General features: G+C 48.6%; 1 protein-coding gene across 3 annotated transcripts in view; it reads left to right on the top strand.

The window, feature by feature from the left end:
* The window catches only part of LOC149453036 (uncharacterized), a 105269-nt gene that overhangs the window by 21907 nt on the left and 70854 nt on the right, over positions 1–12508 (top strand). For 2 of the 3 annotated variants that reach the window (XM_089688765.1, XM_089688766.1), the window contains exon 3: positions 11341–11397. The exons of the other annotated variant lie outside the window; for it this stretch is intronic. In XM_089688765.1, the coding sequence (XP_089544891.1) occupies positions 11341–11397 (57 nt within the window). The remainder of the gene's footprint in view (positions 1–11340; positions 11398–12508) is intronic. 3 annotated transcript variants of the gene reach the window in all.

The following is a 12508-nucleotide window of genomic DNA, read 5'->3' on the forward strand; positions in this document are numbered from 1 at the left end:
TATTTTATATTTTAGGTATTTTTGATATATGCCACTTGTGCCTTAGGCCTCGTTTACACAAAAATACTTAAAGTGTTTTTTTGATTGAAAAGATACTTTTATTACAGAAGCATCAAAAACAACATGTTACTTGTAATCGGGGTACATCTCACCCTGTACTGCGACGCAGCGCACCACATTGCAATACAGTTCCAAGCATACAATAAATACATTCAGAAATAAATACATTCGCTCAGCGGTATGATGCCTGACGTGATGTGCGTGGAGGACGAATCTCCAGACCACCACGTCATGCATAACGCCGCTTACCCCAAAAACTGTAGCATCCTAATATACATTACGTTTCCTAATAATACTAATGCATGCAAAAACGAAAACCGGATATTACGATCAACAATAGGCATCGGGTGTGTGGGGGGGGGGGGGAAGGAGGGGAAAGAACACAGGCCCGAAGCTTTATTGAAAAGACAAAGACACGCAAGGGGGAGTAGGGGGAAGGGGAAAATTTTCAGACGTCCTCTTCCTCCTTAAAGTCCATCAAGGAATAGTCTCTGAGCAGACTGAGGATCAGTCTGCGGCAGTCCTCAATGGACATCCTCTCCCGCTGGTGGATGAGGCGCTTTCTGGCGCACCATAAAGCGTCCTTAAAACAGCATAGCACCCGCCAGGCGCCGTCAATGTCCTCCAGAGAAAAAGTCCCACAGAATAGTCCATTCAACACCCCAAAGTGAGTGATGGCTGTCTGTGGTACAAAGTCCTTGAGTTCAGGTTCCAGGGCCCCCAACAGGGCCTGAGCAAATGAGCACTCCCAGAAAACGTGGTGAGACGTTTCCTCGTGGATGATGCAGAAGGGGCAGTGTCTGTATCTGCTCAGGTTCCTGGCATGCATAAATGTCCTGAGAGGCAACCCCCCTTGGATTGCCATCCATGCCAGGTCTTTGTGCCTGTTGGTAAGAATGTTGGAAGAAACATTCCTCCAGACCACCTTGCAGGTGTCTGAAGGCAGGCCTGGAACCGACTCCAAAATGTCGCTGGCTCGGATGAGCTTGTAGATAGTCTTTGGCTTCCACAAGTCAGGCTTGACTCCCTGCAGCCCTTGCTCCCTGATGAACTTGAAGGTATCCAAGTAGTACCAAGGAGTGTCCCAGTTGTAGGGGATGGAACTATCCCAAGTGTCCCACCCCAGGGACCTCCAGAGAGGCAACAGGAAGAAGCGAGACATTGCGTTCCCGCCAGAGTCCATAATCCGTCTGGGCAAAGTTCTGCGGATGCAGTTGCAAGCAAAGAACACCCTCAGCTGGGTGGCGATGTCGGGCACGCCCTTACCGCCCTTGAGGGGTTCCTTAAACATGACTGCCCACTTCACTCTGTCCATCTTGGAGCCCCAGATGAAGTGAAACACCGCCCTGGTGATGGCCTTACAGGTGTTGACCCGTGGGGGCCAGGCCTGGGCGAGGTACTGCAACACAGAGAGAATCTCGCTGCGGAGTACCAGTGTCTTCCCTTGGATGGAGAGGTCTCTGAGGCTCCATAGTCCAAACTTTTGACGCATCTTGGCCAGTCTCTCCTCCCAAGACTTCAGGGCTGCGCCCTCGGCACCAAACCAAACTCCCAAAATTTTCATGAAGTCTGTCTTGATGCCAAAGGGCATGGATGCAGAAGAAGGCAGGAACCACTTTCCGAAGAGCATGACTTCCGACTTCCCGCAGTTGACCTTTGCCCCCGAAGCTTGGCCGAAGTCCTCGCAGGTCTGGACGAGCAGGTCGATGGAGCGCTGGTTGGCACAGAACACCGTCACGTCGTCCATGTAGAGCGAGCACTTCACTTCCCGTCTGTCTGGTCCCGGTGCGGTGATTCCCCCGATCTCTGGATTCCGTCTGATGCATTCGGCGAAGAGCTCTATACAGCAAACAAAAAGCAGAGGTGAGAGAGGACAGCCTTGTCTGACCCCGGAGAGGACCGGGAAGGGGTCAATCTTCCAGCCGTTCACCTGCACGGAACTACAAATGTCGTTATACATCATATCCACAACCGAACAGAACATTTCCCCAAGACCAAACCTGCGCAGGGCTCTGCACATAAACCCATGGGAGACACGGTCAAAGGCCTTTTCCTGGTCAAGACTGACCAGGGCCGCGTGCACACGGCGGTCTTTGATGTACTGGACCGTGTCCCGGACAAGCGCTAGGCTGTCCGCAATCCTGCGGCCAGGAATGCCACAAGTCTGATCCGGGTGGATTATCTGTCCGATGACAGCCTTCAACCTGTTCGCCATAACTTTGGCGAGGATCTTGTAGGCCACGTTCAAGAGAGAGATGGGACGCCAATTTTTCAAGTCACATCTCTCCCCCTTACGCTTGTACAGGATCGTGATCATCCCCTCCCTCAACGAAGGAGGCATCTTGCCCTCCACCACCATCTCCTCGTACAGCTCGAGCAGGTCCGGGCCCACAAGATCCCACAGCGCTACATAGAGCTCCGCTGGGAGACCGTCGCAGCCCGGGGTCCTGCCTCGCCTAAAGGATTTAGCGGCAGAGTGCAGTTCCTCCAACGTCAAGGGGGCGTTGGTGGCCGACAAACCTGCAGGATCAATAGCATTAGAGATACCTGACAAGAACCTGTCGGCCGCTGCCATGTCTGTTTCTTTGGGGGAGTAGAGGTCGGAGTAGTAGTCGCTGACCACTTCCATCACGGCCTCCTTCCCCTTCTGGAGTGTTCCAGTCTTGTCGCGCAGCTCCGACAGGGGAGTGTGTCCTGAGTGGAGTTTCCTGAAAAAGAAAGAGTTACACTTCTCACCTTTCTCTAGATGCTCCACCTTGGCACGGAAGACAATGTGCCTGGATTCTTCCTCAAAGTGCTTTTTCAAGCTCTTCTTGGTGTCCTCCAGGTCTTGCCTCACGTCCCAGCCACAGAGATGAAGGTCCTGCAGGGACTGCAGCTGACGCTGCAGCCTCCTGAGTTTCCTCCTCCTGGCACACACTTGCTGGCGTCCCCTGGCCTGAAAGAAGCTGCGCAGCTTGACTTTCACGAACTCCCACCAGTCGCTTACCTTGGGAAAGAAAGACTTCTCCCCTCGCCAGGCACCGTAGGTTTCCCTGAGCTCCGCTAGCAGTTCCTCATCGTCCAGCAGGGTGCAATTCAGCTTCCAGGAGCCTGGGCCCGGGGCAAAGCCCTCTCCCAGATCACCTTGAAAGTGAATGGCCCTGTGGTCAGAGAAAAAGCAGGGAACCATGGAGAACCCGCGGTGCCTGACTGCCCTGGAGGTGAGCACAAAGTCAATCCTGGAGCGCACAGATCCATCGGGGCGGCTCCATGAGTAGTTCACGGAACCGCGCCCCACGGATCCCACTGCGTCTCGCAGGGAAGCCTCCGCAATCACCTCCCGGAGCAGCTTCGAGGTGGCATCGAGTTTTGCGTACATGCTGGAGCTGCGCCCATCCTCCTCTATCGGACAGTTAAAATCACCGCCGATTACTACTGTTCTCGTTGTGACGAGTTGCGTCCGCAGGGTTTGGAAAAGTTCCAGCCGCGCGTTCTTCTCCGGGGAGGCGTACACGTTGATGAGCCTAACGGGCTCCCCCGCCCACGAACCGTCTATGACCAGAAGGCGGCCACAGACGAGCTCATGGACGGAGTCAACAGTGAAACGTCCTCCCCTGATAAGAACCGCTACCCCTGCGGACTTGCAATCGCCACCCCCAGACCAGTAGGAGGGACCGTTGGTCCACTGGGAGGACAAATGAGTGTACCTCCTCAGAGGGGGAAGGGCGCACTCCTGAAGCATGTAGACATCACTCTGCTGTGTGGAAAGAAAGGTCAGCACAGTCTGCCTCCTAGACACATCCTTGATGCTCCTCACATTAATGGAAAAGATAGAGATCTCAGCCATCATGGGAAAGAGATGAAGGGGTTAGTCGGCAGGGGCTGTGCTTACCTCCCCTGGGGAGGGGGGGGCGACCTCTGCGGCCTGGCCAGGGTCCTGGCTCAGTCCGATCTGGTTGAAGACCTCGTTGAGGACCTCATCGAAGTCGGTGGAGAGATCTGGCCCCGACCGGGTCAGAGCCATCTCTTCTTCCACCTCTTCCTCCTCCTCCAGTGTGTCGAGGTCCTCCCCTACGGGGTCGGGACCTGCGGCATCCTGGAGGACGGCAGGCCGTTTGGTGGCGGAGGAGGGTTCCTCCGCTGCCGGGCTAGCCTGCTCCTTCTTCCGCTTCCTGATCCCCGCCGCAGAGCTGCTGACGGGGGTGGCAGGGGGAAGGGGCGGGAAATCCTCCTGTGAGGACAGGTCAGGGGGGGGTGGAACCGGGCCCGGGAGGGGTGGGGCAGGGGGGCCAGGGGCAGGAGGGGCAGGGGGGCCAGGGGCGGGGGGGCAGGAGGGGCAGGGGCGGGGGGGGGCAGGAGGGCCAGGGGCGGGGGGACCAGGGTCCGGGGGGGCTGGGGTGGGGGGAGGGGGGTTCCTCTTACCTGGGTCCTTTGGGGGTTTCTGGGTTGCTGGTTTGGCGGCAGAGCCCTTGCTCAGGGCCCCAGCATACTTCCTGCTTCTCTCTGGGCAGTCCCTGTAGACGTGCTCTGACCGTCCACAGAGGTTGCAGGTTTTGGACCTCGGGCAATCCTTGGTCTCGTGACCTGCAGACCGGCAGAACCTACATGAAAGCACATGGCAATCCTTACCCTCGTGCCCCGGCTGTCCGCACCTGTGGCATGACTGGGGTTGATCCGGGTAGTGTAGGAGTCCTGCTGACGCTCCCAGGGAAAAGCACTGTTGCAGGTGTTGGAGATCTCCAGCGGGACGATCTCTCAGCAATCTGCAAAACACAGACCACTTACCTGTCCAGAAGCCGTTGGCGTCTAGTATCCGGACTGGGTCCTTCAACACGACGCAAAACCTCTGGAGATAGGTGGCGATGTCTCTTCCAGGGACGTGAGGGTTCCTCATGGATACCGTGATCCGCCTTTCGTCCCTTTGAATGGGTGAGTTCGCAATAAACTTGCGGAAAAGGGAATCGGGTCCAGAGGTCTTCACTGTCTCCCAGTACCTTCTGCATACCTGTAATGATACAAAAGTTACGAAGAAAATACCTTTCATGAAGGATTGCACCGACAGGGTCTCTGCCTTGCTAAATCCTTGTTCAAGGATCATTTTCTTCCCGAAGACTTCCGGGGTCATGTCCGGGACTCTGCCTTCCACTTCTTTCAGCCGCAGCACGACTGTCTGCTTCATCCTGAGCTCCAGTGGAGGGAGACCGTCTGCAGGGCCGGAACGGTCTGAGGTGGAGGTGGAGGCAGAGGGGGCTTCTCCCGGGGTCTTGGCGGGGGCGGTGGTGGCGTTCTGTGGCTTCTTCGCGGTTTGCTTGTTCTTCCCCATCTTGTCGCAGAGGAGTTCTCAGGAGGGCTTCCCAGAGATCTTGATCGGATTCCTTCTCCTTCTTCTTCCTCGGCGGCTTCACTCTTGCTTAGCCTTTGAAAAGGCTATTGAGCGTCTACTGCCCGGAGGTAGTAACGCAGAGTGAACAAGGGGGGGGGAAGATCACAAACTCGTTCTGTGTGGGGGCTAAGCCTCAAACCCAATATCAGCAAGCAGGTGAAGCCGAATTTAATCGACGATCCTACCAGGCCGAGTAGAGGGTACCCCACACAGACCAAATGGCTGGGATAGATGCAAGTGGTTCTCAACGTCCTAGCTGGAAGCAGGGACACCCCTAAAGGCAAGGTCGATACTACACTTGATCTTAGCCAAAAGGCCTCGTTTACACAAAAATACTTAAAGTGTTACTAAACCCACAACAGTAAAATCAGTCTGTATTTGCAGTAAAGCATGCTTGTTATACTCCCTGTGGAACCTAAGGGGTTAATCCTCTGCATTGTGTAAAAACTCAGTGTGATCCAGACCTCTCTGATCCTCCCCTTCTTCCAATGTTCCCCTCTTATCTCCTGATAAGACATATCATGTGGAGTCACTCTGCACATGCTCAGTTTGGTGTATATTGCTAGAGAGGGTTTTTTTTTTCTTGGTAGAGTGCATGTGATCAGCACAGGGCCAATCAACACTGTCCAAACAGAGGTCAGGGGTCCTGCATCCTCCTATGGCAGATTGTAAACTCCTGCTACAAGCTTTAACATGTGCTTGACTGATAGAAGTCACAAGACTGCTCTAACTGCTGATGAGAAGAGGTATTTAGCAGTTTATATTTACTAATATTATTGCATTTCCATGTTCTGTGTGTTGTGGGAGACCAGATAGATTGAATGCAGGGTCCTGGGTTTAGTAACATTTTAGGCGCACACGTGTGTGGGAGCCGAGTTTTGGCTGCACAGAATACACAGGTGTCTCGTGCATCTGCATGACGGCAGTCCCTTTCATGTCAATTGGGACTCACAAATAAAGCCACTGCTTCCAATTTGACATCGATGGGTTTGGATGCGTGCTTCCAAACTTGGATGTCAAATTGGGAGCAGCGGCAGTGTCTGAACACTTGCACATCACGTGCAGGCAAAACATGGTCCTAACACCAGCGTGCACTTTATTATGCCCGTGTAAAGAAAACCTTAACCACTTGCCTACCAGGCACTTATACCCCCTTCCTTACCAGGCCAGTTTTCAGCTTTCAGTACTGTATCACTTTGAATGACAATTGCACGGTCATGCAACATTATACCCATATGACATTTTTAAATAGAGCTTTCTTTTGGTGGTATTTACTCACTGTTGGGTGTTTTTACTTTTTGCGCTATAAACAAAAAAAGAGCAAAAAATGTGAAAAAAAAGTTTCCTTGTTTCTATTATAAAATTTTGCAAACAGGTAATTTTTCTCCTTCACTGATGTGCGTTGATGAGACTGCACTGATAGGCAGCACTGATGGGCACTGATAGTCGGCACTGATAGGCAACACTGATGGCCACTGATAGGCAGCACTCATGGGCACTGATAGGCGGCACTGATAGGCAGCACTAATGAGGTGGCACGGATAGGCGGCACTGATAGGCACCATTGATAGGCGGCACTGATGAGCTGGCACTGATGATGGGTACTGATAGTCGGCACTGATAGTCGGCACTGCTGGGCACTGATTGGCTGCACTGCTGGGCACCACTGACTGGTGGCACTGCTGGGCTGCACTGATGGGCACTGGTGGGCACAGGTGGGTGGCACTGCTGGGCACAGGTGTGCGGCATTGCTGGGCATTTGTGGGCGGAACTGGTGGGTGACACTGCTGAGCACCGATCATCTAGGTTCTTCCAAATGGGAATCCTTTGTAGTTAAGTTGTTTTGCCAAATATTTTATGCACAGTGTCATACATATTTAATGTGATTACTTACTGTTTGTCATATATGTGATTCAGTGGTCATAGTTATGTGTCTCCATCCCTTTTTGTGGCAGATATTGTCATACATAATGATAGAAGTGCCTTTCAGTCTTGACTACTTGTTATCAGAGTTGCACCTTCATTGAGTGTTTCTATAATACTAGAATGTGCTGAGATTAAAATACGTTTTTGCATTACGGCTTTTTGGCCACTATGTAGTTCTATCTCAGATTTTTCAAATCCTCTGTGTTATTAGAAGTAGATATTTGCTCAAAAAAGAAATGTTCCAGCCCTCTGTCTTGCCAACCCCTAGGGTAGAGCTTGAAACCATTGGCTGGGGGTAGGGGGGTGGGATACAAACCCTTTCATGGTAGGGACAAATTTCTGTGTGCTAAAAAAGTGCACCATGCAAAATGTACCGTAGTGCCCCAGTGATTAGTGGGCATGGTGAAAGAACATGGTGTATTGTGACACACCGTTTAAGGTCTCCAAACATCGGTTTTCATGGCATTGCGTCACATGAAGCTGGAGCTGGAAGACTTGCCCATACCAGAAGCTGTGATGGCAAGTCTAAATGGGGAGCAGAGAGCTATAAAATGCCTAGTATGTATCATTGACTGGATGCTGCTCTGAACAATGACTGAATGGTGAAGTATCTAAGGGCCATCAGCCCAACATATTTTATTACTACTGGTCCAGGAGGCACATGCACCCCCCCACCCCCATCAATCCTCCCATGCAAAGATGGTTGCAATTTGCTATGTGTCTGCATCTTGGTTGCAGCCGCTATACAGTGAGGAGCAGAAGTGTTTGAACACCCTGCAATTTTGCAAGTTCTCCCACTTAGAAATCATGGAGGGGTCTGAAATTCACATTGTAGGTACATTCCCACTCAGAGACAGAATTTAAAAAAAAATTCAGGAAATCACATTGTATGATTTTTAAAGAATTTATTTGTCTTGCACTGCTGAACATAAGTATTTGAACACCTAAGAAAATCAGTGTTAATATTTGGTACAGAAGCCTTTGTTTGCAATTGCAGAGGTCAAACGTTTCCTGTAGTTCTGGACCAGGTTTGCACACACTGCAAGAGGGATTGTGGCCCACTCCTCCACACAGATCTCCTCTAGATCTGTCAGGTTTTGGGGCTGTCGCTGAGCAACACGGAGTTTCAGTTCCCTCCAAAGATGTTCTATTGGATTTAGGCCTGGAGACTGGCTAGGCCACTCCAGAACCTTGATATGCTTCTTACGGAGCCACTCCTTGGTTATCCTGGCTGTGTGCTTCGGGTCGTTGTCATGTTGGAAGTCCCAGCCACGACCCATCTTCAATGCTCTGACTGAGGGAAGGAGGTTGTTGCTCAAAATCTCACAATAATCCTCTCCTTAATACAGTGCAGTCGTCCTGTCTCCTTCGCAGAAAAGCACCCCCAAAGCATAATGTTACCACACCCATGCTTCACAGTAGGGATGGTGTTCTTGGGATGCAACTCATCCTTCTTTTTCCTCCAAACATGACGAGTGAAGTTTAGACCAAAAAGTTCTACTTTGGTCTCATCTGACCACATGACTTTCTCCCAGCCTCCTCTGGATCAACCAGATGGTCATCGGCAAACTTCAGACGGGCCTGGACATGTGATGACTTGAGCAGGGGAACCTTCCGTGCAATGCATGATTTGAAACCATGACGGCGTACTGTTCTACCGACAGTGACCTTTGAAACTGTGGTCTCAGTTCTCTTTATGTCATTGACCAGCTCCTCCCTTGTAGTTCTGGGCTGATTCCTCACCTTTCTTATCATCAATGATACCCCACGAGGTGAGATCTTGCATGGAGCCCCAGTCCGAGGGAGACTGACAGTCGTCTTTAGCCTCTTCTATTTTCTAACAATTGCTCCAACGGTTGATCTATTTTCACCAAGCTGCTTGGCAATTGCCCCGTAGCCCTTTCCAGCCTTGTGGAGGTCCACAATTTTGTCTCTGATGTCTTTTGACAGCTCTTTGGTCTTGCCCATAGTAGTAGTTGGCGTCTGACTGACTGTGGGGTGGACAGGTGTCTTTAAAGAGCTCAGACAGGTGCTACTAAGTTAGATTAATGAGTGGAGTAGAGGTGGACTTTTTAAAGACACAGTAACAGGTCTTTGAGAGCCAGAATTCTTTCTGTTTCTTAGGTGTTCAAACACTTATGTTCAGCAGTGCAAGACAAATAAATTCTTTAACCACTTGCCACCCAGCCACTGTATAAACACGGTGGCAGGGCGGCACGGCTGGGCAAAAGCACGTTTTAAAATGTGCTGCTGCAAAACAGGTAGGGGGCGGGCGCGAGGCGCTCCGCCGCCCTACCTTCACCGCCGATCTCAGCCACGGGTGTCAGTCGCCGGGTCACAACCGGTTGTTATCAGCTGTGTACCGGCGATTTGCGGCAATCAGTGACAGAGAGCAGGGCTGCAGTAGCTCTGCTTTTTGTCACTTCCCTGACAGTTCCTGACAAGCAGACCAGGAGAAAAGAGTTTCTCTGTCCCGATCTGCGTGTCTCCGTGCAGTACACACCCCCACCCCCTAGTAAAACACTCCCCTCACACAGTTAACCCTTTCAGTGCAAAAAAAAGTTAATCCCTTCCTCCCTAGTGCCATTCGTACAGTGTCAGTGTTTTTTTTTTTTTTGCACTGATCACTGTATTGGTATCACTGGGGATGTCAGTGACCCCAAGTCAGTTCCCCATCAGTGTCAGAATGTCTGCCGCAGTCCCGCCATAAGTCGCTGATCGCCACCATAAGTCGCTGATCGCCGCCATTATTAGTATAAAAAAAAAATTAAAAATCCGAGTATCTTTCCCACCATTTGTAATTGCTATTACTTTCATGTAAACCAATTAATTTACACGTATTGGGTTTTTTTCTAGCAAAGACATGTTGCAGAATGCATTTTGGCCGAAATTTATGACGAAATTTGATTTTAAAATTTTTTTCTACTGGACATGTTTTATAGCAAAAAGTACAAAATATTGTTTTTTTTCTCAAAATTGTCAGCCTTTTTTTTTATAGCGCAAAAAATAAAAAACGCACAGGTGATCAAATACCAACAAAAGAAAGCTCTATTTGTGTGAAAAAAAGGACATAAATTTCATTTATGTACCGTATTGCATGACCGCGCAATTGTCCGTTAAACTAGCACAGCCCGTATAGCAAAAACATTGCGTAAATTGCAGTATATATACCATAGTTTGTTTACACTATAACATTCACAAAAAGCAATCAATATACACTTATTGGGATTTTTTTTTACCAAAAACATGTAGCAGAATACATTTTGGCCTAAATTTATAACTTAAAGTAAAAAATATCATTTTTCTTCAAAATTTTTTAGTTTTTTTTGTTTATAGCGTGAAAAATAAAAAGCGCACAGGTGATCAAATACCACCGAAAGAAAGCTCTATTTGTGTGAAAAAAAGGACGTAAATTTTGTTTGGGTGCAGCGTTGCATGACTGTGCAATTATCAGTTGAATTAGTGTAGCACCGAGTAGCAAAAAGAGGCCTGGTCATTAAGGGGGGTAAATCCTCAGGAGGACAAGTGGTTAAAAATCATACAATGTGATTTCCTGAATTTTTTTTAAATTCTGTCTCAGAGTGGGAATGCACCTACAATGTGAATTTCAGACCCCTCCATGATTTCTAAGTGGGAGAACTTGCAAAATCGCAGGGTGTTCAAATACTTCTGTTCCTCGCTGTATCTCCCCCAATAATGACAGCTGATAAGGGGATAAAAAATTAACCAAGCAACAAATCATAAAGCAGAGATGTTGTTGGTTTCAGGCCAGAGGATCTAGGCCACAGAAATATGATCTAGGTAGATCTCTGGGGAAGATGACTAACAGGTAATACAGAACAATTTATGTAGTTGCTTTGTCAAGCCTTACAAATTAACAATTCAGCAATTAAAGAGAGGAATTTGTCTCATATGTTCACCCTTGCTACCTCCTTGCATGCTTTCTGCTTTATACTTTTTTTCTTCTCTTTCTTTAATTGTCTTTGCAGAATCCATTCTTTTGGTGCAAAATCACATGGCGCTTTTTACTGCACTTTTCTCAAGAGGTAATGAGGTATCATTATACTATTCATAGGTCTTTCTCATACGTTTCTTGAAACTCACTACAGTCAAAAATTGTTGGTAATCCTCAGGACAGAACAAAGTTCTTTAAAAGTTAAGAAAGTTATCCACACAGTATGTTGCATGATGAGATTTGAGAATTAGACTCATGATTCACAGGTACATGTTGAACTTTTTTTTTAACAATAGAAGTTTTTCCTTTTTAAAAGCAGTAAGCAAGTCCACACCACCAAGTATATTTGAATTGAGAAAACATATATTCTGTCCCACAACATGGTTGAATATGCTTCCATAGTTGTGATAACTGAAGTGGCTGAATCCAGGTTAACATTGTACTCATATTTATGTATTACGCTAGATAAAGCTAAGAGAACTTCCACCACTCTTCAGCCTTTAATGACTTTCTATGAGTTAGCTAGGCAGTCCAACTTAGTAAAGGACTTGGCTACCTATATTGCTTTATCTTCAGATCATTTTGACATTTCGCTCAAGGTAACTTCTGGTTATGTTTTTTTTATGATATTCTTAGTTTGAATAGCACCGGATTTTAACCGATACTAAGCACCCAAATGACTCTAAAAGCATTAGACATGCATGTGTCATGTGACCACCCTCAACCAGCAGGATGAACTGGCAAGTACACAAACATGGCATCGTGGCTCAGCCATGTTTTCTGCCTTAGAAGGAAGCAGGGGAAGATGAGCAACACTAGCAGGAGACTTGTCATTTTGTATCTATAAGCACACTTGGATAGAATACAATCCTGTGATTATTTGCTTTCCTTTTGTATTCAGAGTTTTATAAATGTGTCACCCCATCAGATAGCTGCTTGCTCACGATGTTCAGATACAGTACTTTTCTCCACATTAATCACTATATACTCCTCTCACCTGCATTACACATCCCACTGACTGATGTGCATGTACCACATACCATTGTGCACCCAGGTAAAATGACTGGCCAGAGTAGTTCGTAGACACTTTTTCTTTAGATCTCATTGTTTCACAATGTTGCGCACCCCTCAAAGTAGTTTAGATGCCAACGTCTGTTGGTTGGAGGCTCACGTCTCTGTGACACTGTAGCTAAAACACCATA

Source organism: Staurois parvus, unplaced genomic scaffold (assembly GCF_062004578.1).
Source record: "Staurois parvus isolate SC_StPar_1 unplaced genomic scaffold, SC_StPar_1.0 ptg000454l, whole genome shotgun sequence".
NCBI classification, from domain to species: domain Eukaryota; kingdom Metazoa; phylum Chordata; class Amphibia; order Anura; family Ranidae; genus Staurois; species Staurois parvus.